This window comes from Somniosus microcephalus, chromosome 11 (genome assembly GCF_052327205.1).
Source record: "Somniosus microcephalus isolate GS21.2 chromosome 11, FLI_Smic_1.0, whole genome shotgun sequence".
Taxonomy (NCBI): Eukaryota; Metazoa; Chordata; class Chondrichthyes; order Squaliformes; family Somniosidae; genus Somniosus; species Somniosus microcephalus.
Window position 1 is genome coordinate 95,411,971 of NC_140997.1, and position 25,123 is coordinate 95,437,093.

Here is a 25,123-nt window from a genome sequence, read left to right on the forward strand (position 1 = left end):
CTTTTCTCTGTATTTTTGCCTCTCCCGGGATGGCTGTTGTGGATGGGGGAGACGGGAGTGTCTAGTTGCGATGGTCTGGCCATCATGGTGTGGGGTGGGGCAAGCTTGATGGACCAGCTGGTCTTTCCCTGCCTGGAGCAGGAGCAGGAGTGTGATGTAGTGGAAGGATTCTCAGGCTGATTAACAGTCTGACAGGTCATGACCATAACCATCTTTAACTCAGCCCATAAGGGGGTTAGTTCTATACAGTGGGAGGGTTTTATGGGCTCCCACAACCCATAAGATGAGCGGGGTGGGGGGGGAGGCACTCACACCCACCAGACACGAGTATCCCACTGGATGTCGACCCGCAATTCAGAGCCGGTGCTCCAGGCCTCTACTCGTCAGGACTAGTGTGGAGCTCTATTTCCCCCGGGACTGTCTGCAGCGGGGTTCGAACCCAAGCCCTTCTGATGCAGAGGCAGAAATGCCTAACCACTGAGCTAAAGGTGGGCTCCGATGTAGTGGCTATGGGGCCGAATCAGGAAACTACAGCTTGGGAGTTAACGATGGCGAGTTGTGAAATGAAAAAAGAACATAAGAAATAGGAGCAGGAGTCGGCCATTCAGCCCCTTGAGCCTGCTCCGCCATTCAATGAGATCATGGCTGATCTTCTGCCTCAACTCCACTTTCCCGCACTATCCTCATATCCCTCGATTCCCTTAATATTCAAAAATCTATCGCTGTCTGTCTTGAATATACTCAACAACTGAGCCTCTACAGCCCTCTGGGGTAGAGAATTCCAAAGATTCACCACCCTCTGAGTGAAGAAATTTCTCCTCATCTCAGTCCTAAATGGCCAACCCCTTATTCTGAGACTGTGACCCCTGGTTCTAGACTCCCCAGCCAGGGGAAACATCCTCCCTGCATCTACCCTGTCAAGCCCTGTAAGAATTTTGTATGTTTCAATGAGATCACCTCTCATTCTTCTAAACTCTAGAGAATATAGGCCTAGCCTACTCAATCTCTCCTCATAGGACAATCCCCCCCATCCCAGGAACCAGTCTGGTGAACTTTCGTTGCACTCCCTCCATGGCAAGTATATCCTTCCTTAGGTAAGGAGACCAAAACTGTACACAATACTCCAGGTGTGGTCTCACCAGGGTCCTATATAATTGCAGTAAGATGTCTTTACTCTTATACTCAAATCCAATAAATCGACCAACCTGTGGGACAGTATCGGGGGGAGGGGGAGGGGGGAAATGACCATGAAAGCTGCTGTTTATTGTTATTAAAAACCAAAGAAGTTCCTTTCAGCAAAGGGAACCTGCCACCTGTCACCTGCACCTGACTCCACTCTGCACTAAGTGGCTGACTCTTAACGGCCCCTGAAGTGGCCCAGCCTGTGTCTCTACCAGGACAACCAAGGATGGACAATAGACGCAGACCAGGCCAGAGTCACTCACAAGAACAAATAAAAACCCTTCTCTCGTCCTAATTTTAGAGTGCGTGTGTGATTTTAAAATCAAGAATTCCTACTCTAGCTGTTCCTTCTCGAGGGAGCTGCCCTCCTCCCACTCTAGAACACAAGAACATAAGAAGATAAGAGTTGGCCATTCAGCCCCTCGAACCTGCTCCACCATTCAAAGAGACCCTGGCTGATCTTCGACCTCAGCTCCACTTTCCCGCCTGATCCCCATATCCCTTGAATCCCTTGATTCCCCTAGAGTCCAAAAATCTATCGATCTCTGTCTTGAATATACTGAGCCTCCACAGCCCTCTGGGGCAGAGAATTCCAAAGATTCAGAACCCTCAGTGAAGAAATTTCTCCTCATCTCAGTCCTAAATGTTAAAGGGCTCCAATTATATCAGCTGCAGATTCCCTGCACAGGCCGCTAGCTTAAAAAAAACTTCTTGTGACTTGACAAAGCATTGTTGATGTGCTCCAGAGCTACCAGTTGAGAAAGTTATCTGCAGCCTTCTGCCACAAACTCATTTACTCAAACCTTCCAGTAGCATTTAAAGAAAATATATATATCATGGTCTGGTACCCAGTCACACCGAGAAAGAAGGGTCGACAGCTCTGGTGAAAGGCCATCAACCTGAAACGTTAACACTGTTTCTCTCACCGCAGATACTGCCTGACCCGCTGAGTGTTTCCAGCATTTCCTGTTTTTATTTCAGAATTCCAGCATCCGCAGTATTTCACTATTGTTCAAGAGTTCAGTCTGCTTTTTGGGAGAGAACATGCAACCTCCTCCTACTCCTGCCCCTGCACTATTCCTACATATAGGTCAGACCGGCAGATTTCCTTCCCTAAAGGACATTAGTGAACCAGATGAGTTTTTACAACAATCCGATAGCTTCATGATCACCATTACTGATCCAGATTTATTGGAATTGAATTTAAATTCCCCAGTTACCGTGGTGGGATTTGAACTTATGTCTGCAGATCATAGAAACATAGAAGATAGGAGCAGGAGTAGGCCATTCGGCCCCTCGAGTCTGCTCTGCCATTTAATGAGATCATGGCTGATCATCCAAATTCAGTACCCTGTCCCTGCTTTCTCCCCATATCCCTTGATCCCATTAGCCTCAAGAAATATATCTAACTCCTTCTTGAATATATTTAATGAATTGGCCTCTACTGTCTTCTGTGGCAGAAAATTCCACAGGTTCACCACTCTCTGGGTGAAGAAATTCCTCCTCATCTCAGTCCTAAATGGCTTACCCCTTATCCTTAGACTGTGACCCCTGGTTCTGGACTCTCCCGCCATCGGGAACATCGTTCCTGCATCTAGTCTGTCTAGTCCTGTTAGAATTTTATAAGTTTCAATGAGATCCCCTCTCATTCTTCTAAACTTTAGCGAATATAAGCCTAATCGACCCAATCTCTCCTCATACGTCATTCCTGCCATCCCAGGTATCAGTCTGGTGAATCTTCGCTGCACTCCCTCCATGGCAAGAACATCCTTCCTCAGATAAGGCGACCAAAACTGCACACAATACTCAAGGTGTGGTCTCACCAAGGCCCTGTACAACTGCAGCAATACACCCTTGCTCCTGTACTCAAATCCTCTCGCTATGAAGGCCAACATACCATTTGCCTTCTTAACCGCCTGCTGCACCTTCATGCTTACCTTCAGCGACTGGTGCACAAGGACACCCAGGTCTCGTTGCACTTCCCCTTTTCCTAATCTATTGCCGTTCAGATCATTATCTTCCTGTTTTTGCCACCAAAGTGGATAACCTCGCATTTATCCACATTATACAGCATCTGCCATACACCTGCCCAATCACCCAACCTGTCCAAATCATATTGGAGTTTCTCTGCATCCTCCTCACAGCACACACGCCCACCCAGCTTTGTGTCGTCTGCAAACTTGGAGATATTACATCTAGTTCCCTCGTCTAGATCATTAATATATATTGTGAATAGCTGGGGTCCTAGCACCGATCCCTGCGGTACCCCACTAGTCACTGCCTGCCACTCGGAAAAAGACCAGTTTATTCCAACATTAGTCCAGGCCCTGGCCTGCTGAGTGTTTCCAGCATTTTCTGTTGTTATTCCCCCAAATTACTAGTCCAGTACCATCTAACCACTATGCTACCGTGCCCCTGCTCCTGTTCCTGCTCCTGCCCCATGTTTCTGCTCCTGTTCCTGCTCCTGCTCTTGCTCCTGATCCAGCTCCTGTTCCTGCTCCTGCTCCTGCACCATGTTTCTGCTCCTGTTCCTGCTCCTGCTCTTACTCCTGATCCAGCTCCTGTTCCTGCTCCTGCACCTGCTCCATGATCCTGTTCCTGTTCCTGCTCCTGCTCCTGCTCCTGTTCCTGCTCTTGCTTGTGCTCCTGCCCCATGTTTCTGCTTCTGTTCCTGCTCCTGCTCCTGCACCTGCTCCATGATTCTGTTCCTGCTCCTCCTGCTTCTGTTCCTGCTCCTGCTTGTACTCCTTAACCCAATGCAGCGACTTATGCTGGCAAGTGAGCATATCTGGACTTTGCATGATGAGAGGATAGGGCGCAATCATGATGCCTGTCACAGTTCATTAGCGTATCCAAGTGTGGTGTTGAACCCCAGTATGCCTCAACAGTCTTATATAAACAGAGGGGAGATAAAAGGGGAAGCCATTGGAATAATTAATGGAAATTCATAAATTCTAATAGGTTTATTAAACTGCTATAGTTTGATATTTCAAAATTAATTTTAAACAATTAAACGTATAATATATTCCTGTTTTGTGGTAACATGGTAACATTAATCTTCATTACAAGATTCATGAGACAAGTTTATATTCACAAAATATGAATAAAGGACCTCCCCATTTGACTACATTAAAGTTCTATATTAAATCCAATAGGGATATATTAAATGCAGTTTGATTACAATTAATACAGTCCTACTGCATTTAATGCATTCATATATTAAATGCAATAGTACTATAGTGAATGCACAGGGCCACATGAAGTCTAATGATGTATTTAATCTATATATATAAAACAGTCTGTCTCTCTGTCTGTCTGTCCGGCTATACAATCATAAGTTATAGAGCGTGCCTACACATATGTTATATCAAAAGAAAGCTTATCATTAGGGGACTCTCATAGGTGTATTTACTTTTTGGTCGGACAAAAATTGTGCCGACGGTATCCAAAAAACGTTCAAAATTCCGCTCATTATCCGCTCATTAGCATCGAGTGACATGAAGGTTGACCAATCGTACAGTCGAGCGACCCGACGGTCGACCAATCGCTGCGTCACGGGGGCGGGTTCATTGCGTGTGCGGGCGGGCCATCCTAGAGTCGAGTGACGTGACGATTGACCAATCCTACAGTTCAGTGACCTGACGGTTGACTAATCGGTGCATGTGTGGGCGGGCCTAATGCTTCTGAGTTGAGGTGAGTGGCCGCCATCTTGATTCCAAACTCTTAATTTCTTTTTCCCACTTTCTGCGTGTTTCTTTTCAAATCTAGATTTCCAGCAAAAAAAAAGTTGCTTTTAAAACACAAATTGTTTTTAAAAAAGTGAATTAATTTGTAAATCTTTTCTCTAACCTCTATAATTTTCCTACCTTTCACCGCTTTTGCAGGCAGGCCTCGAAGCCTGGGCCTCTGTTGCCCAGCCACGCCCGAGCTACGCACCTCCCGTCCCGCTCAACAAGCGGCCCGCGATCGCCGCCATCTTTCTAAAGGCTGGCGGCGCGGGACTGAGGCGAGTGTAGCCATCGCCGCCATCTTAGTAAAGGCGGGCGGGCGGGAGTCAGCGCGCGCGTCAACGTCGGCCCGGAGCGCGAGCGAATCGGCGGTCTTGAAGCCGGCTCGGGTGGGGGATGGGCTCGGGAGGGCGGGAAGGGGGGTGGGGAAGGGTTACCCCGGCAACCGGGCACGGCCCTCTCTCACAGCCTCAAGCCGGCTTACGCCCGTTCCCGGGGCTTGGCTCCAGCACAGACCCAGCCGCAGTCGGCGGTCTTGAAGCCAGCTCGGGAGGGCGGGGCCCGGGAGGGCGGAGAGTGGGGCTCGGGAGGGCAGGGGGCGGGTCTCGGGAATGGGGGGAAGGGCTACCCCGGCAACCGGGCCCGGCCGTCTCTCACAGCCTCAAGCCGGCTCACGCCCGTTCCCGGGGCTTGGCTCCATTTGCGGCTGCGGCCCACTCACCCTCTCTCTCTCCTTCCCTCTGTCTCTCTCTCCTCCCCCCCCTCCCCTCTCCCCGGTCCCCTCTCCCCCCTCCCTCTCCCCTCTCTCCCCTCTCTCCCCCCTCCCCTCTCTCTCCCCCCTGCCTCACCCTCTCTCTCCCCCCCTCTCTCTCCCCCCTGCCTCACCCTCTCTCTCTCCCCCTCTCTCTCTCCCCCCTCTCTCTCCCCCCTCCCTCCCCCTCTCTCTCCCCCCTCCCTCCCCCTCTCTCTCCCCCTCCCTCCCCCTCTCTCTCTCTCCCCCCTCCCTCCCCCTCTCTCTCTCCCCCCTCCCTCCCCCTCTCTCTCTACCCCCTCCCTCCTCCTCTCTCTCTCCCCCCTCCCTCCCCCTCTCCCCCCTCCCTCCCCCTCTCTCTCCCCCTCTCTCTCTGCCCCCTCCCGCCCCCTCTCTCTCTCCCCCTCTCTCTGCTCCCTCCCTCTCCCCTCTCTCCCTCCCTCCCCCTCTCTCTCTGCCCCCTCCCTCCCCCTCTCCCCCTCTCTCCCCCCTCTCTCTCCCCCCAGTCTCTCTCTCCCCCCAGTTTCTCTCTCGCTCTCTCTCCCACAGTCTCTCTCTCTCTCCCCCAGTCTCTCTCTCTCTCCCCAGTCTCTCTCTCTCTCTCCCCCAGTCTCTCTCTCTCTCTCCCAGTCTCTCTCTCTCTCCCCAGTCTCTCTCTCTCTCTCCCCCAGTCTCTCTCTCTCTCTCTCCCCCAGTCTCTCTCTCTCTCTTCCCCAGTCTCTCTCTCTCTCTCCCCCCCAGTCTCTCTCTCTCTCTCCCCCATCTCTCTCTCTTCTCCCCCAGTCTCTCTCTCTCTCTTCTCCCCCCAGTCGCTCTCTCTCTTCTCCCCCCAGTCGCTCTCTCTCTTCCCCCCAGTCGCTCTCTCTCTTCCCCCCAGTCGCTCTCTCTCTTCCCCCAGTCGCTCTCTCTCTTCCCCCCAGTTGCTCTCTCTCTTCCCCCCAGTCGCTCTCTCTCTTCCCCCCCAGTCGCTCTCTCTCTTCCCCCCAGTCGCTCTCTCTCTTCCCCCGTCGCTCTCTCTCTTCCCCCCAGTCGCTCTCTCTCTTCCCCCCGTCACTCTCTCTCTTCCCCCAGTTGCTCTCTCTCTCCCCCTGTCTCTCTCTCTCTCTCTTCCCCCCAGTCGCTCTCTCTCTTCCCCCCAGTCGCTCTCTCTCTTCCCCCCTAGTCGCTCTCTCTCTTCCCCCCCAGTCGCTCTCTCTCTTCCCCCCCAGTCGCTCTCTCTCTTCCCCCCAGTCACTCTCTCTCTTCCCCCCAGTCGCTCTCTCTCTTCCCCCAGTTGCTCTCTCTCTCCCCCGTCTCTCTCTCTCTCTTCCCCCAGTCGCTCTCTCTCTTCCCCCCAGTCGCTCTCTCTCTTCCCCCCAGTCGCTCTCTCTCTTCCCCCCAGTCGCTCTCTCTATCTTCCCCCAGTCGCTCTCTCTCTTCCCCCCGTCGCTCTCTCTCTTCCCCCCAGTCGCTCTCTCTCTTCCCCCCCAGTCGCTCTCTCTCTTCCCCCCAGTCACTCTCTCTCTTCCCCAGTCGCTCTCTCTCTTCCCCCAGTCGCTCTCTCTCTCCCCCGTCTCTCTCTCTCTCTTCCCCCAAGTCGCTCTCTCTCTTCCCCCCAGTCGCTCTCTCTCTTCCCTCCAGTCGCTCTCTCTCTTCCCCCAGTCGCTCTCTCTCTCCCCCCGTCTCTCGCTCTCTCTCTCCCCCGTCTCTCTCTCTCTCTCTTCCCCCCAGTCGCTCTCTCTCTTCCCCCCAGTCGCTCTCTCTATCTTCCCCCCAGTCACTCTCTCTCTTCCCCCCAGTCGCTCTCTCTCTTCCCCCAGTCGCTCTCTCTCTTCCCCCCAGTCGCTCTCTCTCTTCCCCCCAGTCGCTCTCTCTCTCTCTTCCAACAACAACATGCCCTCAAAAAAGCCTCGGCACTGCCGGGCACTCCAGCTAGTATATGAATATATTAAATGTGCAGGACAATATTAAATGCATAAGATTATTTTAAATGCATAGGATTTTTTTAATGCAATAGGACCACATGAATGCAAATGGACTGTATTAAATGCAATATGATTGTATTAACTGCATAAGATTGTAATGAATATAATAAAGTCATAGTAAATGCAGGGGTTACATTAAACTTAATAGGACAATATTGAATACAACTGGAATATATGAAGTGGGATCTGTATTAACTGCATTATTTCCTTTTATTAAGTTAATGGTGTAATTTTTTTTTATACTGTTGTCTATTTTGTTTCATATTTTGTGAGTAATTTGTTTTAAAAAAAATAGAACTAAGTTAAGAATTTTAACTTGAATGATAAAAACTTCAAGCCAACTCCAAGGTAATGGGTTGAAAGACTTCACCAGCCAGAGCACTGAGCCAAGACAGGTTTAATGTCATAGGCATGGAGAGCTTCAATCACTGTGAAGCTGCGGAAAGAGTCACAGGATGAGGGTTGTTGGGCTTGTGCTGGGCAGGACAGTATACTTGCCGCAACATGTTAAACTATAAATAAGCATTCAACAGCTCAACGCTGATATTCTATATGGGCAAATTGTCAACTCCAGATCACTGCCTTGTTTGGAGTCACCGGTAGAGATTTAGCAGGTGATGATTGCGCGTAAAGAATTCAGTTGCTATTGGGTTCCATTACTTTATTTCACCAATTTCAAAGGAAGCAATGGACCGAAGATGAATGATCAACATGCAAAAGGTTCTTTCTGTTCAATCTGTATAGGATCAGAAACTCCAAAAACCTCACGTTGCTACCTTGGCCTTGTCAAAATTTATAATACTGGGCCAGAAATTGGGATTGCACCAGAAATTGGGTCCATAAGATTCAGCTCATCCAAAACTCTGCTGCCGATAGCTTAACTCGCACCAAGTCCCATTCACCCATCCTTCTTCTTCTTCTTAGGCAGTCCCTCGGAACCGAGGATGACTTGCTTCCACATTAAAAATGAGTTCGCAGGTGACTGATGAGTCCAATGCGGGACCTACAGTCTCTGTCACAGGTGGGGCAGACGATGGTTGAAGGGGCGGGTGGGTGGGGTGCTTGGGTTGACGTGCGCTCCTTGCGCTGCCTGCGCTTGGCTTCCGCTTGCTCCCGGCGAAGAGACTCGAGGTGTTCGGCGCCTTCCCAGATGCTTCTCCTCCACTTTGTGCGGTCTTGGGCCAGGGATTCCCAGGTGTCGGTGGGGATGTTACACTTTTTCAAGGAGGCTTTGCTCGCTGACCTACATTGGATCCCGGTCCGGCAACACTTTGATTTTAAAATTCTCATCCTTGTTTTCAAATCCCTCCATGGCCTCACCCCTTCCTATCACTGTAGCCTCCTCCAGCCCTACACCCTCCGAGATCTCTGCGCTCCTCGAATTCTGGCCTCTTGCGCATCCCCAATTTTCATCGCTCCACCAGCCTTCAGCTGCCTTGGCCCTAAGCATTGGAATTCCCTCTCTAAACCTCTCTGCCCCTCCACCTCTCTCACCTCCTTTAAGACGCTCCTTAAAACCTACCTCACCTGTCCTAATATTCCCTTATGTGACTCTGTGTCAAAATTCTTCTGGTAACGCTCTTGTGAAGCATCTTGGAATGTTCTCCTATGTTGAATGCACTATATAAATGCAAGCTGTTGTTGTAAAGTCAGGGTGGTATGGAAAAGTAAATGAACATTTTTGGTCATGTGCTTATAAGTGTCCTGATACCTGACCATATGATGCAAGGACCTATAGCTTGGGTTGGTCATTCCTTTTATGTGAGTTCAGTTTAGTAAAAACAAATTAGCCATTCTGAAATCAAACAGAATAAAAGTTGTCAGACTGAGACTAGGATTTTAGCAATTCCACTTTTGAAAGAAAGGAAGTACTTGTATTATAACAGCTTGAAAACTTTGGTCAGATCACCCCTTAACCTTCTAAATTCCAGGGAATACAACCATAATTTGTGTAATCACTCCTCGTAACTTAACCCTTGGAGTCCGGGTATCATTCTGGTAAACCTACCAAGGCCAATATATCCTTCCTATGATGTGGTGCCCAGAACTGCTCACAGTACTCCAGATGTGGTCTAACCAGGGTTTTGTATAGCTGCAGCATAACTTCTACCCCCTTGTATTCTAGTCTTCTAGATATAAAGGCCAGCATCCCAAAAGCCTTTTTGATTATTTTCTGTACCTGTTCATGACATTTTAATGATCTATGTACCTGGACCCCCAAAGTCTCTTTGGACCTCCACTGGTTTTAGCTTTTCACCATTTAGAAAGTACCTTGTTCTATCCTTTTTAGGTCCAAAGTGGATGACCTCACATTTGCCTACATTGAAATCCATTTGCCACAGTTTTGCCTTATTATGGGATAGGGAACCAAGGCAGGTAGATGGGGTAAGATACAGATCAGCCATGATGTAATTGAATGGCGGAACAGGCTTGAGGAGCTGAATGGCCTCCTCCTGTTCCTATGTTGCCCTACTGACCAAGTTAACCATGTGCCTTATTATGGGATGGGGTATAACCATGTGCTGGGGTATTGAGCCATATGAGACAGGAAAGGCTCAGGTTGAATCCTGGCCGGTTGTGAATTAATTGATCTCAGCTGCAGATGCCATTGGTGGGAAGGTTGGAGTGAGGGGGTAGTGGGGTGAGGGGGGAGTGGGGTGAGGGGGGATTGGGGGGAGGGAGGAGTGGGGTGAGGGAGGAGTGGCGTGGCTAGGGAGTGGAATAAAAGTCAGCCAGTCTTCCTGCTATTGAAATAACATAGCAAGCACATGGTTATTATATTACATGCCAGGAAACTGGAAACTGTTAAAGTGATGGATGCTGCCTGGCCTGCTGAGTATTTCCAGCATTTTCTGTTGTTATTTCAGATTTCCAGCATCTGCAGTATTTTGCTATTATATTCCTGCTATTGACCCCTGCTGGAGGTGTAAATGTGGATGTGAGGTGTGAACAGGATCAGCACTGATGCCACAAAATTGAAGAGTGAGCTGAGACATGTGAGGAATGATCTATTGGAGGAGATATCACTTTTGCTAGCTTGAATTCTCCCTCTGAAAATTTAATAAGTTTACAATTGGTTCCTGCTTCCAGGCCATTTATGTAAGAAATGATGGAATGGGAGTATCCTCTTCCTCGTTATATTTTACTTTAACTTGATCACATGATCACTTGATCACAGGTCTTATACCAGGTTATCTAATTGCATGTCCCATTCCCTTACTGCCTTTTTGCTTTTGTAGTCAAATTAAGGGCTGGGGAATGGCGCAGCAGGCATTCAGCATTGGCATCAAACATGGCACCATTGAATACCATGTTACAGCCGCCAGACTACACAATAGATCAGCTAGTTTAGATAAAAGTGTGAGTGTATGGGAAGAAAGACCTTGCATTTACATAGTGGATTACCACATTCGCAGGATGTCCCACAGGGCTTCACATCCACTGAATTACCCTTTGACGTGCAGTCACTGTAGTGTATATTTTGTGATTATGAAATGATTAGTAATTGTTTTTGTTTTCATTTCTAATATTTAGTTTAGGGAATTATTTGTGTATATATTGGTGTTTTCAAATACCAGAGTTAGGGCAGAAATATTCTGTGACATTATATGCAAGGTAGTGGTATATAGAAACAAGGGTGGGCACCATTTGAATCTCCGTATTCTGCACTTAATAAGTGGAGGTGACACAACACATCTGTCCCAGGTCACTAAATCCTTCAGCCTCTTTCGGTTAATATGAGCCAGAGATGATTCTCGAGAATGTGGTCAACAGGGCATCTGAACCTTCATCTACCAAAGCTGGCAAAGGAAGAAGGAAGGAACTAAACTGCTCAGAATGCCAACTGGATCAGCGCTGGGGCATTACGGAGGCATGAAAGCCTCAAGGAAGGTGGTGAAGCAATGGTGAATCAGATTCAGTATTACCATCTCCAGCTGCATGTCCAGTCTCACCGATTTAACTTGGGAATGTTTGACAATAGATCCCAAAAGTTAAAGGGAGGGGTGCCAGTTGTGGAACTTTTAAACTCACACTATGACCGCCCCAACCCTTTTTTTTTGCAAGCACAACTATTCATTCCCTTCTTGGTTGCAACTTCTAATGAAAGTTTCATCTTTGATCGCACGTAATTATTGTAGAGTTTGGGAGTGGACAATGAATCAGGAAGAAGAAAGAGACTACACACAATGAGCTGGTCACTGTGCTAGTCTGTCACTTGTAGAAAAGAATGGCCCAGAAATTCGGGCCGCCACGGGTGAGTACACATGGGGTACTCACCCGTAGGCCCAATGGAAGTGCCGGTTTCCTGCATGCACTGCGCATGCGCGGAAAACCGGCACTTCCGTTCCTCTGAACGAAGGGGTTCAGAGGTCGAACGCGTGCGCAGGAGGGGCTGCGCGTGCGCATCGAACTTCATTTTTTTTTACAAGTTTCTCTGGGAACGTAAGCCTGCAGAAGTTAGAAATGTAAAAAGCAGGCCTGCTTTTTACAAGGTAAGTGGTGAATTAATTAAAATGAAAACATTTTTTCCACAGGTTTATTATTTTTAAATACTTTAAAGCAATGTAAGTTTACTTTTAGCCCCGTTAGAAAATAAAATTATTTTTTTCAAAAATTTAAATTATTGTTTAAAATAGTTATTTCATGTAATTTATAGTTTATTTAAAAAATGTGATTTAAAAAAAAAATTATTTGAAGATTTAGTGCTGTTTTGGGGCCATAGTATTTATAAGTCTTGACAGCACTTCCTGTCAGACTTATGAATGGAGCATTCCCTGCTCCGATTGGCTCCCCATGGCCCACGTGATCCCAGGGGATGCATCGAACTAACTGCGCCCCTGGGATATGCAAGCACTGCGCGCCGGCAGCTGGACCAGGCCCTGGATCGGAATTCCACGGGGGCCCACAGCTCAACGACCGGCGCGTAAGGTAAGTGCAGGTCGGGGGCTTACACCCGCGGGAAGCCCTCGACCCGAATTTCTGGGCCAATATTTCTATTTACTTCTCACTTCAATAACCATGGTGATTAAAAATTAATTACATTGATTTCAACCTCCTCTTCATTCAAACCATTGAGAATATGTCCCTATAATCTTTAATCCCTTTAAGGCTATTTCTCTTTGAAGTTATGCTTGCCTATCTTCCCAAACATTATGTTAGAGAGAGACACATCATTCCAATCCATTTAGGAGACAAGTAAACCAGCCTGGGAAATTATTTTCAACAGTGATCTTTATTATTTTGGGAATTTGGCGATTTGAGGCTTTTTCCACAATAAATATCCATTAACCTGCACAGAAAATGTTCCGTTAAAAAGTTTCAACAAAGGAAACAACATTTAGACATTTATTAATGCCATTCAACTGTATCAAAATGTATAAATAAAAATGTGCTTGCTATGTGAGATGTTAGTAAAGGTGCCCGAACTTCTCCGCATTGAGAGAGTGACCTCCTGTTTGAGTTTCTTTATGCTTTGACCATGATCTTGAACTCTGCAGCATAAACAAAAGGTTTGAGAATGAATGCGTTTGAAATAATAAAAGTAACATTTTCAAAAGAACTTTACAAATACAAAGTTTGCATTTGTCCCAACCATTAGCATTGTCAACCTAAAGCATTGTCCCTTGCTGAAGACTTCTGATTGTAACCCACATTAATTTCCTGGCGTAGTACTGAGCTCTACACAGCTGGCTAGACCCAGATTTGATCCTTGGTCAGTTCAACTAATGGGGGTGAGGGGTGGGGGGTCATTACAATTAGACTCAGTGCCCCCCTCCCCCCAAGTTAGGGAGTGAATACACAATCAGCCAGGACTCCTGTGCTCGACCGTTATTTCAGTGATCTTTGCTGACAAGAGCACACATCTGCTAAGGGTTGGAACAAGCTTGCTCTACACAGTCAAGCAACCCGCCAATACTCAAATATTTAGCTGACAGGTAAAGAATGGCCACTTGATGGAGATACTGGAGGCCATAAAACCAAAGTCAGCACCTGCAGGGCAGGAAAATTACAAAACTGAAAGGAAAAAGGATTCACAACAGCTAAGATAAAAGTAGCCTGAACCTAGTACACACCACATTATCTTTTCTCATAGTTCAATTCTGCAGAGAAGTATGTTTTGTAAAAGTGTTTAACGCACCATCAACTCCGATCTTGCCATCATGATCACTATCTCCAGCATCAAGGAAAGCCTTGGTCTCAGTATCGTTCAGTGCCCGGGCAGTGGCAGAGAAATTCTGCAGGAACAATCTGAAACCAAGAAAAGCAACCAAATCAGTCATCTACATTACAACAGTGACTACACTTCAAAAGTAACCCATTGGTGCATCCTGATGAGAAGGTGCTATATAAATGTAAGTATTTTCTTTACTTTTCTACATTGACTATAAGTATGATATTAAATAGGCCATAATTGGGATGGCAAACAAAATTAGTGTCTTAAATATTCACACATCTATTCACCTATAATCTATTCAAAGTCGTTTGTATAGTTCTTGCAAGTGTAATGCTGTCCCCATCACACTTTGTTGGTAACACCCCTCATCGTGAGCAATGCCACGGGGACATCGGCTAGTGAATTAGAAAAGTATTGATGTGCATCAGTCACACTCCCGGTGTCACATTTTGTCATACACTGTGACACTGTAGTGCTTAAAATAGTACCAAAAAGATAGCCAATGAACAGAAAAATATCCCCAGCAATAGAATATATATTTACAATTGACCTCAGGATATTCTTAATAGTAATTAGCCTCTAATTGACCGGAAACTGGTGTGAAGCGAATTTTATTTTTTAAACTTTATATTTTAAGTCGAAAAAGTTCCAAGATGGTCTCTATTACAGTCCACTTGTCACCAACTTTATCAATCTCATCAGTCCTCTGCGTGAGTTTAAGCATACAGAGAAACTCCACATTGCCCCATCGCAGAGCATGTGGTGCAGCCAGCAGTATAACTGGTTGCCGCGGGCTGCCACCGCCCTGTAACAGGTAACCGGTGATAAAAGCCCCCGTTCGGGTTCAGTTTCCCGTTTGCCTTTGCAGCGATAGGAATGATTGAAAGCCAATGTGACTGTGGCCGAATATTTCCTCAAGTTCCCTCCTATTATCACTTCGCCTCGACGTTAGAATGTAATTTCAGGAGAAGGAAGAAAGACAATTCTGATGAGGGCGCCTCCATTTAAAAAACAAAGACTAAAGAGTGAAGACGTGAAGGGGAGGGTGCAATTCACCCAAAACAAGAATAAAGCCAAAAATGAATAGAAACGGGTCCAATTCGCCTGTTTCTCTGTTCCAAGACAGTCCAATATTCTGTTAACCAGAGTCAAGGCCCGAGGCAAGGCATCCAATACTATACATACCAGGTGCACAGATATGATGAGATCAGCAATGAGTATTCAATATGTAATCTATCAATAGACACTACTGCAAAATAAGAGTGGGTTCCTACTTCAGCTCATCCACCTCAATGTACCCGCTCTGATCCTGGTCGAGGATGCCAAAGACTTTAGCGAGATCGGCATCTGATTTCTTGCTGAGTCCGCTGGTTAAGAAGAACGTCTTGTAATTGAATGCTGCCGCTATTTAGGAGAAAACGAAAAAAAGTTGTAAGAGGAAGATACGACCAATTAGCAATGAACCCCTGAATCTACTTTTGCTAAAAAAAAACCCTCCCCGCTCTAGGGAAGGTTTGGATGGGGACTAATGCACGGTCATTCCCCTTAACCATTAACCAGAAATCAGACAACAACTTTGAAATCCCAGGTTCAACCATTGTCAATCCAACAAATCTGTTAACCTTTTGGAAATGGCGTCTCCTAGGAACTTGCCTAGGCTTTGTGTCATTTAATCTACTGACCACTTGGTTCTAGTGTACAGTTTTCTAAAGGTTGAAATAGCCATTCTTTACATGGGGTCAGTTTCAGAACAAGGTCCACGGTCTGTGAGATGTCCTTGTCTAGATCACTGGGCTTTCTGAAAAGCACCATGAAGCGCGCTATCTTTTCTTTTAAAAGAACACATATGACCAGCAATGAAGAATTGAACAATCTACTGGTTTCAGCTAAACTACTGTATAATAAAAATGAAATACTTCACCGGCACATTCAGCCAGAGCTTTGTCGATGTCACCAGCGCTGAGAACTGAGGTCATCTTAGCCATTGTGATACTGGAAAACAACAATAAAGAGGATCAATCATTCACGGTTGTCTCTTGTGCATTTCCTATGAGCACAATCAAATTTTCTTAACTTAAAAAAGACTCCTCTCTACGCCTTCTTATCAAGAGTCCCGTTATTTTGTGTTAAGAGTGAGGTAGCAGCATCGTATCTCCACTTGCTGTACGGCGTCTTGTTCAATGGAACCTTGGTTTCGTTCTACTTTCTTAGGACCAGTGAGCAGGTTCCCTTTGAATGAAGAGGACGTCGACTCTCACCACCCGACATTTTTTTTGAGGATGGATAATCAACTTTTAAAGTTCCATTGAGATGCACCAGCTTGCATTGATTCCCCACCACCAAGTGTCCAGGGTTAAATTAGTTCTGGCATTCCAAGGCAGCGAGACGGTCGGTTGAAGAGTCTACGAGGACCCAAGCAGGGCTTTTCTTGTTGATGGTGGTTGTTGTTGATTCCGCCTTGAAGAAACCTGAAGGAAGAGTGAGAGGAGTCTGGTACAACTCACCTGTTCTGTGGATCTTCTACCCTTTCAAAAGACGAGTCAGGAGGTGACGAGAGCAAGTGCAGCGTACGGCTCTTATGTGAGCGACTCTTTATATACCCTTCATTTTGCAAGGCGTTTGCAGAATTCAGATTTCAGCGTCATCACGGCTCCTCGAACATGGAGAAGGGATCAGTGTCAAATGAACTTACCAGCTAATCACTTTTTCAAAATCTATTTTTATCTGGACAGAATTTATATTTAATAATGATCAAAAACACCATCCAGCGATTCTTTCCCAAAGTCTGACGGGGTGGGGGGGGGGGGCTTTGTATTTTGCCAACTGATACAAAATAAAATGAAATAGTATATATTTTTAAAAAGGATAAATAAACAGAATGAAATGCTATCTGGAATTCTCGCTAACTGGATACTACTTTAAACATTGCACCACCGCACACCATCAACTCAAATTATACATAAAATTAGGGGGAAAATGAATACTTTTTTGGATTACCAGTTGGAATTTCCATGCAAAGCAAATTTGCTGCACCATGCAACTTTTTGTTATAGAACATGTCCTTCCGCCAAATCCTGGTTTGGAAGTGGGATTAGAGTGTAATTGAGTTGGATTCGTCAGCAGCTGTATTGCTGTACGGCCGTGTTTTCAATTCAATTCAAATCACAGAATGACACAGCACAGGAGGAGGCCATTCGGTTCATCGTGTGCTGTGCCGACACTGTGAAAGAGCTCTCCAATTAGTCGCCCCCCCCCCCCGCTCTTTCCCCATAGCCCTGCACATTCCCCCCCCCCCAAGGTTTATACAATTCCCTGTTGAAAGTTACGATTGAGTTTGTTTCCACCCCCTTTCAGGCAACGCATTCCAGATCATAACAACTCATAAAAAAATTCTCATCTCACCTTTGGTTCTTTTGCCAATGACCTTAAATCTGTGTCCTCTGGTTACCAACCCTTCTGCCACTGGAAACAATTTCTCCTTATTGACTCTTATCAAAGCCCTTCATAATTTTGAACACCTCTATTAAATCTCCCCTTAACCTTCTCTGCTCTGAGGTTATTGAGGTTTTGAAGCTGGTACCAGTCAGTTCTTGGTTTTGACATTTTCAATTGACCCTTAGCCTCAACAGCTGTTTGTGGGGAGAGAGTTCTAGATTTCCACCAGCCTTTGTGTGAAGAAGTGCCTCCTGACATCATCCCTGAATGGCCTGGCTCTAATTTTAAAGTTATAAACCCCTTGTCTGGACTCCCCCACCAGAGGCAAAAGTTTCTTTTTATCTACTCTATTGAACTCCTTTAATCATCTTAAACACCTCATTTAGGTCATCCCATAATCTTCTATACTCAAGGGAATAGTGTATGTGAGTAAATGAGAGAGAAAACAGACTAGATAGAATCATAGATTTGTAGAACGATACAGCACAGAAGGTGACCATTCAGCCCATCATGTCTATGCCAGCTCTCTGAAAAAGCAATCCAATTAATCCCACTCCCTTGCTCTTTCCCCATAGCCATGTAATTTTTTTCCCCTTCAAGTATTTATCCAATTCTCTTTTGAATGTTACTGTTGAATCTGCTTCTACCTTCCTTTCAGGCAGTGCATTCCAGATCATAACAACTCACTGCGCAAAAAAAAAGTTCCCTCACATCGCCTGATGTGTGAATGTATGTGGGAGAGGAACATTGAGCAGCCCAGTGTATTTGTGTAGGTGTGCACTACAAAAAAGAAAGACTTGCATTTATATAGCGCCTTTCATGACCACCGGACGTCTCAAAGCACTTTACAGCCGATGAAGTACTTTTTGAAGTGTAGTCACTGTTGTAATGTAGGGAAACGCGGCAGCCAATTTGCGCACAGCAAGCTCCCACAAACAGCAATGTGATAATGACCAGATAAGCTGTTTTAGTGATGTTGATTGAGGGATAAATATTGGCCAGGACACCGGGGAGAACTCCCCTGCTCTTCTTTGAAATAGTGCCATGGGATCTTTTACGTCCACCTGAGAGGGCAGATGGGGCCTCGGTTTAATGTCTCATCCAAAAGATGGCACCTCCAACAGTGCAGCACTCCCTCAGCACTGCACTCCACAATTATGTAGACTTATTGAGGCACGTGTGTCCAATCTCCCTATCACTGCTCACAGTCTCTCTCATTCATTTCTTATCAATTGTATCTCTCCCAGCCTGTTTAATTTCTCCAATTCTTTGATTAAAATACCATCTCTAGGGCTAAAAGGACAAGTTGCATAGACTAGCCTTGTATTCCCTTGAGTTGAGCTGTTGAGACTAGGTCAATCAAATATTTCAAAAACTGAGATTGGCAGATTAGGTAAAGGTATTAAAAGATACAGAACCAAGGTGGGTAGATGGAGTTAATATGCAGATCAACCATGATCTAATTGAATGGCGGAACAGGCTTCAAGGGGCTGAATTTCTGCTCCGGTTCCTATGTTCTGTGAAACTTAACTCTGTTACTTACACAAATTGAATTAACTTACTTTACTGAAAAATAAACTTTAAGTGCCAAGCTCCCACATTTGATAAACAGAATATCTGCCCCTGTATCTAGTTACTAGCACCAATGTATCTTGCATTATTTGATCCACAGAGTATGAAGCCAAATTTGAGAGTGGATGTGTTCTTGTTACTGATAGCAGCCATTAACAACCTTGGAATGATTGTTAGCAAATATTTAGCTGGCAATTGATAGAGCAATGTTCCTTGCTGTTAGCCCAATCTACATACTGATCAGAGTTCTGCATCTTTTTGAGTTACTTTCCTTTTTTTAACAAGTTTTGCAATAACATAATTATTGTCAGCTGTGGATCAATGTGTAGCACTCTCACAAATAACAACAGAAAATGCTGGAAAAACTCAGCAGGCCAGGCAACATCCGTGGAGAGAGAAATAGAGTCAAGACAAAGGGTTTCGACCTGAAACGTTGACTCTATTTCTCTTTCCGCGGATGTTGCCTGGCCTGCTGAGTTTTTCCAGCATTTTCTGTTATTTCAGATTTCCAGCATCTGCAGTATTTTGCTATCGTGTAGCACTCTCACCTCTGACTCAGAAGATCATAGGTTTGAACCCCTCTAGAGACTTGAGCTCAAAATCTAGAGCGACACTTCAGTGCTGTACTGAGGGAGTGCTGCAGTGTTGGAAGTGCTGAAGTCATGAAAGGTACTATCATAGAATCATAGAACAGTACATCACAGAAGGAAACCATTTGGCCCATCGAGTCTGCGCTGGATCTTTCGAAGAGCAATCCAGTTAGTCCCACTCCCTCTGCTCTTTCCCCATTTCCCTGCAATATTTTCTCCTTTCAAGTATTTATCCATTTCCCTTTTGAAGGTTACTACTGAATCTGTATCCACCACCCTATCAAATCTCCTCTTATCCTTCTCTGCTCTAAGGAGCCTCTCCAATCTATTCACTTAATCCCTTATCCCTGGAACCATTCTAGTAAATCTCTTTTATATAAATGTAAGTCTTTCTTTCATTCTATAATTTGAGCAGAAGCCCTTTGGTTCATCTAGCCCGACCATCCAACATCCACTCTCTTTCCTGTAATATATTGAATTCATTAAATTGATCCCTTGAGACAACAGGAATATATCTACTTTCTGTTTGAAAGCCTGTATAATTTCTTGTTTAACCACCTACATGGGCAATTTGTTCCATATGCTGATCATCACCCTTTTGCACATTAAAGAAAGCTGCACATTTAATCTGGTTCTTTTAATTTCAATCTGGTTCTGGAATTCTGCCAGTGACAGAAGAATGTGTCTACTTCCAACTTACCAAACCTTGTCACGATCTTAGCAATTTCAGTGAACTCACCCCATAGACTTTGGTGCCTGATTTTTTAACTTTGGCATGAAATGGGTGGTTGGCAGGCAGAGCTTGCCCATCACCCATCACGCATATGTTGCTGCTACCTTGATCCACTCAGCCAGATTAACACCTGTGTGGTGAAGAGGAAAATTTACCCATTGTCCTTTTTTTTTAACAAGAGCTCTGCCTTGGTGCTGTAGAGTGTGAGACCACACTAGCAGCTGTGGGTTTGTGGTGTCAGCTGCGTCTCAGTTGGTAGCACTCTCACCTCTGACTCTAGGAGATTGTGGGTTCAGAATCCCATGCCAGACACTTGAGCACATAATCTAGTCTGACACTTCAGTGCAGTACAGAGGGTAGTGCTGCACTGTTGTCTTTTGGATGAGATGTTAAATTGAGGTCCCATCTGCCAATTTGTGCACAGCAAGGTCCATGAACAGCAATGAGATAATGACCAGAGATAATCTGTTTTAGAGATATTGGTCAGGACACTGGGCAGGACTCACCTGCTCTTCTTCGAAAAGGGCCGTGGGATCTTTTATGTCCAACTGAGAGGGCAGACAGGGCCTCAGTTTAATGTCTCATAATAAATGTTCTTGGATAGAAAAAGCAGGTGACATAAATATAACTGTCAATGGCTGTAGGTGTGAAACTGACTTTAATCATTCAATCAGTAACATTGTACTAGCTCAGCTAGCGAGTTGATGCATGTGGTATTGGAGCATGTTTGATGAGACAGAAACTGTGGAGCAGACTGATGGTGGCACTGCATAATGAACTCATAATTAAACCATACTGTTGTTATCCTTGCAGGGGAAATTCATCTTCCCAACCAGGAAAGAGAATGAGGAATGCTTGTGATGAGCCACAAATAAGAGGCTTTCCTGTCTACAAAGAGGCAGCTGCCACCATCATTGGCAGGGAGACAACAGAGGGTGTTGGCAATGATAAAGCTGGCAGATGGGTTGAACCGCTGATTTGTAGCACGATGTTCATGTAGTGCAGTGTTGCCAAGAAACGTTACAATCATCTGGTGACAGACAGTGATTGAGGAGCATTGTGGTCCTCCTGGATTTACTGAGATAGAGATGAATATCTGAAGACAAAACCTTACATGTTTATGTTACAGAGCTTGGGCCAGGTTTAGTATTACTAAAAGAGTTAGCAAAGTGTTGTGCCTTTTGTTATTATATTTATATATCCAAGTAGGTTTAAGTTAAAGATTCTATAGCCAAGTGACATTTGTTCTATTGATTTTCTGTTAGTCTGATAGTTACTTGCAATAACCTTGATTCAAATCCCTCCATAAGAACATAATAGGAGCAGGAGTAGGCCATATGATACGGCCCCTCGAGCCTGCTTTGCCATTCAATAAGATTGTAGCTGATTTTCTACATCAACTCTTCGGCAGCACCTTCTAAACCCATGGGCCCAGAAATTCGGGTCTCCACGGGTGAGTACGCACGGGGTACTCACCCAAAGGCCCAATGGAAATGCCGGTTTCCTGCATGCACTGCGCATGCGCGGGAAACCGGCACTTCCGTTCCCCTGAAAGCAGGGGTTAAGAGGTCAAACGCGTGCAAGGGGGAGGTTGCGCGTGCGCATCGAAATTCATTTTTTTTTTTTTTTTTAACAGGTTTTCCCGGGAAGGTAAGTCTGCAGAATTTAGAAATGTAAAAAGCAGGCGTAAGGCCTGCTTCTTACAAGGTAAGTGGTGAATTAATTAAAATGAAAACATTTTTACCACAGGTTTATTATTTTTAAATACTTTAAAGCAAGGTAAGTTTATTTTTAGCCCCGTTAGAAAATAAAATTATTTTTTCAAAAATGTAAATTATTGTTTAAAATAGTTATTTCATTTAATTTATAGTTTATTTTAAAAATGTGTTGTTTTTTTAAAATTTATTTGAAGATTTAGTGATGTTTTGTAAGAAGGGCCCGTAGTATTTCTAAGTTTGACAGCACTTCCTGTCAGACTTATGAATGGAGCATTCCCTGCTCTGATTGGCTCCCCATGGCCCACGTGATCCCAGGGGACGCTTCGAACTAACTGCGCCCCTGGGATACGCAAGCACTGCGCGCCGGCAACTGGACCAGGCCCTGGATCGGAATTCCACGGGGGCCCACAGCTCAATGGCTGGCGCGCTAGGTAAGTGCAGATTGGGGGCTTGCACCCGCGGGAAGCCCTCGACCCGAATTTCTGGGCCATTATCTCTACTGCCTAGAAGGACAAGGGCAGCAGGTGCATGGGGACACCATTACCTCCAAGTTCCCCTCCAAGTCATTCATCATCCTGACTTGGAAATATATCGCTGTTCCTTCATCGTTGCTGGGTCAAAATCCTGGAACTCCCTCCCTAACAGTACTGTGGGAGTAGCTTCACCTCATGGATTGCAGCGGTTCAAGAAGATGGCTCACCACCACCTTCTCAAGGGCAATTGGGGATAGGCAATAAATGCTGGCTTTGCCAGCGACGCCCACATCCCATAAGCAAATAAAAAAAACTCAATTTTCCCACCCTATCCTAATATCCCTTGACTCCCTTAGTACCCAAAAAGCTATCGATCTCAGTTTTGAATACACTCAATAACTGAGCATCCACAGCCCTCTGAGGTAGAGAATTCCATGACCTCTCTCCCTCCCTATCTCAGTAACCTCCTCCAGCTCTACAACCCTCTGAGATCTCTGTGCTCCTCCAATTCTGGGCTCTTGTTCATCCCCCACTTCCTTCGCCTTCAGCCGCCTAAGCCAAAAGCTCTGGAATTCCTTCCCTAAACCACTCCACCTCTCTCTCTTCCTTTAAAACCCTCCTTAAAACCTACCTCTTTGACCAAGCTTTTGGTCACCTGTCACCCTTCTTTGTCTCGGTGTCAATTCCTTTTGTCTGATAACGCTGCTGTTGAAGTGTCTTGGGATGATTTACTACATTAAATTGTTGTATAAATGCAAGTTGTTGTTGATTTGTAGTAAATAGCCTCACTCACATGGTCTGAAAGAGTCTTCATAGTTCTTTTGTCCAAAGACTAGGAGAAACACAAGGGAGCTTGTGTCAATTCAGTAAGTTTCAAAGGAACAACCCCTAGGCAGTGTACATTACCAAATACTGTACATATAAAATCACACTCTGGCTCATGAGGACTCGCTTACTGGAGTGGTCTTTTGCAACCAGCATGAGAGAAATATCTGAGTAAAGCCTAAGAATGTAACAGCTCTGTTTGAATTGCAAAACACTGGGCTTAGGTAGCTGAGTGTATGCATGTGTGTGAGTCAGTAAGTAGGGAGGTAAGACTTGACAAGCGCAGGATGGTAGTAGCCCTAAGCTCCAGCTTCACCCTCCCCTACTCCCTGGATGTTCTCATAGTCAATCTAAGTTGGCCTCCTCAAAGGGAATCAAGGACTTGGGGTCACTTGTACAATTTGTTTCCTTTTATTATGTGCTGTAGCCTTGATAATCTGTCATTGACCACTTAGCAACTGCAGTGGAGGCACCTCAGATATCTGTTCAATGAGTCTCGTGGTCCACCATGCGCCTCACGGTAGTTCTGTTTTAGAGGGGTATGGTTAGGGGTGATGTCCAGGTGTTATGAGTCATGGTTGCAACACGTAAGAAAGCGCTTCCTGAAGATAACCTTCCCACAAGGTCTTCCATGGGTTGGGCAAGGTATGATTGCCTGAGAATGGAGGTGTTTTGAGCCCTTCCCCAGGAAGCATGCATTCATGAGGACGATTTTCATGTGATGATCACATATACATTCACAAATGCTGCAAACTAGAGCCCTTTGCCAAATTAGAAAGAAAGAACTTACAATTCTATAGTGCCTTGCATGACATCCCATAGCGCTTTACAACCAATTAAGTATTTTTGAAGTGTAGTCACTGTTGTAATAAGAACATAAGAATTAGGAGCAGGAGTAGTCCAGATGGCCCCTCGAGCCTGCTCCGCCATTCAATAAGTTCATGGCTGATCTTCAACCTCAACTCCACTTTCCCGCTCGATCTCCATATCCCTTGATTTCCCTAGAGTCTAAAAATCTATCTATCTCAGCCTTGAATATACTCAATGATTCAGCATCCACAGCCCTTTTGGGTAGCGAATTCCAAAGATTCACAACCCTCCGAGTGAAGAAATTCCTCCTCATCTCAGTCTTAAATGGCCGACCCCTTATCCTGAGACTATGCCCCCTAGTTCTAGACTCTCCAGCCAGGGGAAATAACCTTTTATATGTTTCAATGAGATCACCTCCCATTCATCTAAACTCCAGAGAGTATAGGCCCAATCCACTCAATCTCTCCTCATAGGACAATCCTCTCATCCCAGGAATCAATCTAGTGAACCTTTGTTGCACCCCCCCTAAGGCACGTATATCCTTCCTCAGGTAAGGAGATCAAAACTGTGCACAGTACTCCAGGAGTGGCCTCACCAAAGCCCTGTACAATTGTAGCAAGACTTCCTTATTCTTGTACTCCAACCCCCTTGCAATAAAGGCCAACATGCCATTTGCCTTCCTAATTGCTTGCTGTACCTACATGCTAACTCTCTGGGCTGGATTTTACCAGCCCTGAGGAGGAGGGTTTGGAAGCGGGACTGCTGGGAAAGTCAAAAAGAATGGGAGCGGGTCCCAAACCTGCTCCCAACCCGCCTCCAACCAAACTTCCTGGGAGTCAGGTCCCTGATTTGCGCAGGGACCTGACTCCTAGCGGCAGGAAGAGGATTATAGCCACTTAACTGCCTGTTAACAGGTAGTTAACAGGCAGTTAAGAGGCTTTTTCCCATTTTGAGACTTCTGCTGCGGGCTTCCCGACACCGTGAATCCCGCCAGGGTAAGTGAGGCGTGCTGTGGGTCTGTTGTTATGTTGGTGTATAGATGACAGCTGCAGAAGTGGTGTGAAGGATGCAATGGGACACTGGTGAGTATCAGAGGTAAGGAAATGTTGGGAAAGTCATTTTTAATGTGTTTAGATTTTTCTGTAGGAGACAACTTTGAAGTGTTTG

The 25,123-nt window shown here is 45.7% G+C and overlaps 1 protein-coding gene across 1 annotated transcript; it reads right to left on the reverse strand.

The window, feature by feature from the left end:
- Nucleotides 1-12,839: 12,839 nt before the first annotated feature.
- Nucleotides 12,840-16,414, reverse strand: LOC147110789 (parvalbumin beta-like). The gene is made up of 5 exons (XM_086001125.1): nucleotides 16,305-16,414; nucleotides 15,722-15,792; nucleotides 15,075-15,204; nucleotides 13,765-13,874; nucleotides 12,840-13,117 (listed from the first exon to the last, which is right to left on the reverse strand). Exons 2-5 carry the CDS (start codon nucleotides 15,783-15,785, stop codon nucleotides 13,092-13,094), a joined length of 330 nt encoding a protein of 109 aa, XP_085857251.1. The 5' UTR covers nucleotides 15,786-15,792; nucleotides 16,305-16,414; the 3' UTR covers nucleotides 12,840-13,091.
- Between the last annotated feature and the right edge of the window lie 8,709 nt (nucleotides 16,415-25,123).

Excerpts from the sequence above, each read along its gene's own strand:
- LOC147110789 (XM_086001125.1), bottom strand. The coding sequence starts at position 15,785 with ATGGCTAAGATGACCTCAGTTCTCAGCGCTGGTGACATCGACAAAGCT. Across the intron at positions 15,205-15,721 it reads AGCTCTGGCTGAATGTGCCG|CGGCAGCATTCAATTACAAG; the intron begins GTGAAGTATTTC and ends TCTCCTAAATAG. Across the intron at positions 13,875-15,074 it reads ATTGAGGTGGATGAGCTGAA|ATTGTTCCTGCAGAATTTCT; the intron begins GTAGGAACCCAC and ends TCTTGGTTTCAG.